We start from the raw sequence: 5,348 nt of genomic DNA, 5'->3' as shown, positions 1-5,348 counted from the left end.
GTGGATACGGATAGTGAGTGTTCTTTTGTCTATGTGATGTTTTTGCAAACTATGGACAAGCGTAAAGTTATATATTCCACCCCCCCCCCCTTTCTATCATGCATGGGGCAGATTGATATTGGATACTGTATGAAATATCCATGTTATGGACTATGTCACTTTCAGCCAGCCACATCTCCTCTGAATTAACACCTGAAGTTATTGGACGTTACGACAACATATTTCCCCCCGAGGAAACCATCGGCCATCTAGTTTTAAAAATACAGTAGCCTATCAAAAAAGTCTTGCACCATGGCAATTATCTGGGTTGTATATTCTATGTTTTTGCTACCACTTTTTGCAGTGGGAACTGCTTTTTCTGGAGTCTTTAATGCTACAGATAAAGACATTTTTACGGATGACTTGCTGCAGGTCAAGATTACACAAGAGAAAGCAACTGAGCAGTGGAAAGCACAGTCTGCCGATTCCCATCCTAACCTATATTTTAACCAAGTGGATGTCCTGCACCTGAGGCAAAGATCTTCTACCACACACAGCCACATATTTAAAGTCATCCGTGCTGCTGTCCTCACCATGCTATCTAATGTACCTATTTACATGCCTCCTGCAAAACACCAGGAGTTTACAAGCAAGTGGAATGAGATCTATGGAAACAACCTGCCTCCTCTGGCTCTCTACTGCCTGTTGTGCCCAGAGGAGACTGCTGCCCTGCAGTTTCTTATTAAGTTTATGGATAGGATGGCTGACTACCCAGACTGGAAGGTGACTAGTGCCCCTAATGACGAGGTGCCCATGGCACACTCTCTCACTGGTTTTGCTACTGCCTATGACTTTATTTACTCTTATCTGGATGAACAGCGACGGGACGTTTACCTCAAGAGAATTCGCTCTGAGACAGAGGAGCTGTATGAGCTGTCTAAGTACAGGGGGTGGGGGAAACAGTATCTCCAGAACCATCAGACCACTAACATATTAGCCATCTTGACTGGTGCGATAGTGGTTGGAGCACACGGTGACCCAGAGTCCATGATCTGGAAACAAGTGTCAGTGAACTACATGGAGAAAACCATGTTTCTCCTAAACCATGTTGTTGATGGGTCGCTGGATGAGGGAGTCGCTTATGGGAGCTACACAGCCAAGTCTATCACACAATATGTGTTCTTAGCTCAGCGCCATTTCAACATTGACAACATGCAGAACAACTGGCTGCGGGGGCACTTCTGGTTTTATTATGCTACTCTGTTGCCGGGGTTTCAGAGAACGGTTGGCATAGCAGACTCCAACTACAACTGGTTTTATGGGCCAGAGAGCCAGCTTGTTTTCCTCGATACATTTGTTATGAGGAATGGAACGGGTAACTGGCTCGCTCAACAGATTAGAAAGCATCGACCCAAGGACGGCCCCATGGGCCAGTCCTCTGCCCAGCGCTGGACTACTCTTCACACAGAATACATCTGGTACAATGCCCACCTCACACCACAGCCTCCCCACAGCTTTGGCAAAGCCAGAATGCATATTTTTTCAAACTGGGGTGTGGTTACCTATGGGTCAGGCCTGCCCAACGGCCAGGGTAATACATTTGTCTCCTTTAAGTCTGGCAAGCTGGGTGGCCGTGCTGTGTATGACATTGTCCACGACAAGCCTTACTCTTGGGTGGATGGCTGGAACAGCTTCAACCCGGGCCATGAGCACCCAGACCAGAACTCCTTCACGTTCGCTCCTAACGGACAAGTATTTGTGTCTGAAGCGCTATACGGCCCAAAGTACAGCTATCTTAACAATGTGCTGGTGTTCAGCCCCTCGCCCACCAGCCAGTGCAACAGTCCATGGGAGGGCCAGCTGGGGGAGTGTGCCAAGTGGCTGCGCTGGACTGACGAGGGGGTGGGCGATGCGAGAGGGGAGGTGATTTCTGCCTCCTCACACGGGGACAGCATGTTTGTGAGCGGGGAGGCGGTGTCAGCTTACTCCCCCGCCATGAGACTGAAGAGCGTGTACCGGGCTCTGGTTCTGCTCGACTCGCAGACTTTGCTGGTGCTCGACCACGTGGAGAAGTGGGACGACTCGCCTGTGAACTCACTCAGCGCCTTTTTTCACAACCTGGACATTGACTTTAAGTATGTTCCCTTCAAATTCATGGACAAATATAACGGGGCCATGATGGATGTGTGGGATGCCCATTATAAAATGTTCTGGTTGGACACGCAGGGTCACAGCCCTGATACCAGGATACAGGAGGCAGAGCAGGCGGCTGAGTTTAAGAAGAGGTGGACACAGTATGTCAATGTCACTTTCCCTATGAGAGGCACAGTCAGCAGAGTAGCTTATGTATTGTATGGACCGTATGTCAAAGTGTCCAACTGTAGATTTATGGACAATAGCAAGAATGGAGTGAGGCTTTCTTTAACCATAAATAACACAGAAAAAATAGTTTCTATTGCTACAAACTACAACGACATAGGAGCTAGGTTAGGTTATTTGGGATTTGGAGGTCATGCTAAAGTGGAGGATAGGCATCAAATCACTCGATTCGGCCTCGGCACACAACTCATCCCCAAACCAATCAGCAATGATAATCAGCTGTTTGATTTTGGATTTACAGTGAATGTAATAGCAGGTGTTGTTCTCTGTGTGGCTATAGGCTTTTTGACCATGCAGAGGAAGTTTTATGTCTGCTTCAGCAGACTGATGCGTTATGCTCTCATGTCTGTGCTCATTCTGTGGATCGCTGAGCTGCTGTTTGTGTCCAACAGCTGTGATCAGCTTCTCTGTGGGGTCAAATGGAAAGGCGCGGGGGCCAACTCTGAGGTAAACAAACAAATCAGACTGTATGAACAGCATCGGCTCCCCCTCCCCACCGTCGTCATAACAACACTCCCCGGCTCGGGGTCAGAAATCCTCAAGTACCTTTTTTACAACAGCTCTGACTTTGTTTACATACGAGTTCCAACGGAGCACGTGGACATCCCGGAGACAGAGTTCGAGTTTGACTCCATGGTGGACGCCTGCGAGTGGTCAAAGTCGGACGCTGTGCAGGGACGGTTTAAAATCATTCAGGGCTGGCTGCATTCGCTGGTCCACAACACCAAGCTGCACCTGCAGAACATTCAGCTGGTGGAAGCCAACAGGGTCAAACAGCCCCAGAGAGCCGGCCCCTCCAGGGACAAGAAGAGAAGGAGCAGGAGGAGGGAGCCGGCGTCTGAGCTGAAGGGCAAGCTGAGAGCCAGCCTGGACAGAGATGTGGAATACGTTAGGGAGATGAGACGCCACGTCGCAGAGTACCCTAACGCCCGCGTGGTGCTCAACATGAGGAGCGGGAGCTGGGCCCTCAAACTGCCCTTCATTCAGGAGGCTGTGGGGCCATCCCTGAGAAGCATCTATTTGGTCAGAGACCCTCGGGCCTGGATCTATCTCATGCTTTATAACAGCAAGCCCAGCCTCTACACCCTGAAGAACATCCCCCAGCACCTTTCCTTGATATTCAAGGAGGACGCCTTTCGGGATGGGTGCCCAACGGTGGCACCCGAGTTTAAAATGATCCAGAGAATCCTGTCGCGTTCAGAGAGCAACCCTGTCCTCATACTGGCCCATCTGTGGCTGGCCCACACCGCAGCAGTGCTGAGGGTCAGTGAGAGCCTGCCAGCGGAGGCCTACCTCCAAGTGAGGTTTGAGGACGTGGTCAACTTCCCAGAGGAAACAGCAGAGAGGATACACACATTCCTGGGGGTTCCGGTCTCCCCTGCAGTGCTCAACCAACTTATATTCACCACTTCTACAAACCTGTACAATCTAATGTATGAGGGAGACATCTCACCAGCCAACATTGACATGTGGAGACAGAATATGCCTCGAAAGGACATCAGACTCATAGAGGACACATGTGGGAGTGTGATGAAGAGGCTTGGTTACACCAGGTTTGCCAGTTAATTTCCCGCTGCTGGTCAGCTGAGGCTGAGTTGTCTTGTTTACTGTGGCTGCCTGTCTCTTTCTCTGAGTTCTGTCAAATGTGATGGGACTGCTGTTTTGGGTAACAACAAGTAGGCCAAGGCCTTTCTTCTTCTTCTTTTTTTCACTTAAAAAGATAGAGGTTATGACAGCTGCCGATTGTAAGCTTTCAAATGTGTCATACATTGAAATCTGAAAATAGTATGCTTATTTTAATTGTTGGTATGCCTAGAGAAAATCACCCTAAAAGTTGGTGAACAAACATTGTTTGCCCTGAACAGGTTTAGTTTGCCAAAGTATTTAGTGATCCTAAAACTGTTGAACATTGAACATGTTCTTCAACATCTAAATTGCGTAATATGAAAAAAGAAGGAAAGATTTTTTTTAATCTTGATTTGTGTGATTTCATGGTTGGCCTACTTTACGTTACTCCGTTCACCAGACCCTGTCACAATTAGTATTTTGCACTGACCTTAACCCATTGATACCTGATGCTGCATTTGTGTGCGTATCCCTTTAAGACCGCGAACCGCATTAACGCGGTTCGCGGTCTTAAAGGGATATGCACACAAATGAGGGATATACACGCAAATGCTGCATCAGGTATCAATGGGTTAAATGTAAACAAAGTTTTTACAGACGAGGAAAGGAAAAGGAAAGGGTAGCATTATCGCCTCAGAGTTTTTTCTGTTACCTGTGTTTGTTTGGGTGTACAGTATGTAAGGTGTTGTACTTAACTATGGCAACCTATATGTTTTCGAGGGAGAAATGTTTTATATTAAAATGAGTTGAAGGGAGCTTTAATCATTTTATTAGTCTATGTTTCCTCACAGCATCCCTTGACACTTAGCACTCTTTTATTGAGTGATATGTTGCACCTTTGCTGTCTTACATGCGGTTGCGTCTTAAAGAGGAATGCCACTGAATTTCAGCTTAAGAAACATGTTATTGCTATGGCCTCGGACCGGTCATACACCAATTTACTGACATTATTTTCTGGGCATAAAGGGATATTTATTGATTCATAACAGATACCATGTATAAAGTGAGACCTCATCCAACATTCTACATAGGCTATATTTATTTCTACCTTTGTGAGACTTGTTGATTTTCACAAGAACAAAGTTGGCGGTCATACATTTTAATGTGTGAACACTTTAATTGAGTGATATTTCCCTTTAAGAAATGTATAAAATGTTGCAATGTATAGACCCTGTTAGCAAAGCTGAGAAAAAGACGACAGTAGTGCTTTATTGCTCTAACATAGATATATAAATAATGTGGATTGTATTTTCATATTAATGTACACTAGTTTGACAATGTCTTTGAGGAATTCTATTTGAAGTTCAAAGATGTCACAGCATTTTGGTGGATTAGCACTTTCACAGGGACTCTCTTGATTGTAT

The 5,348-nt window shown here is 46.4% G+C and overlaps 1 protein-coding gene across 1 annotated transcript; it reads left to right on the top strand.

Annotated features, from left to right (window-relative positions):
• Positions 1–291: 291 nt before the first annotated feature.
• Positions 292–4,426, top strand: dselb (dermatan sulfate epimerase like b; the record flags this gene model as incomplete). Its single annotated transcript, XM_083657513.1, has 1 exon — positions 292–4,426. One exon carries the CDS (start codon positions 292–294, stop codon positions 3,922–3,924), a length of 3,633 nt encoding a protein of 1,210 aa, XP_083513639.1. The 3' UTR covers positions 3,925–4,426.
• Positions 4,427–5,348: the final 922 nt, after the last annotated feature.

The sequence above is a fragment of the Poromitra crassiceps genome (assembly GCF_964638095.1).
Source record: "Poromitra crassiceps genome assembly, chromosome: 2".
In the NCBI taxonomy this organism is placed as follows: Eukaryota; Metazoa; Chordata; class Actinopteri; order Beryciformes; family Melamphaidae; genus Poromitra; species Poromitra crassiceps.
The sequence above is the reverse complement of the archived record's forward strand: the minus strand, read 5'-3'. Positions and strand labels throughout refer to the sequence as shown.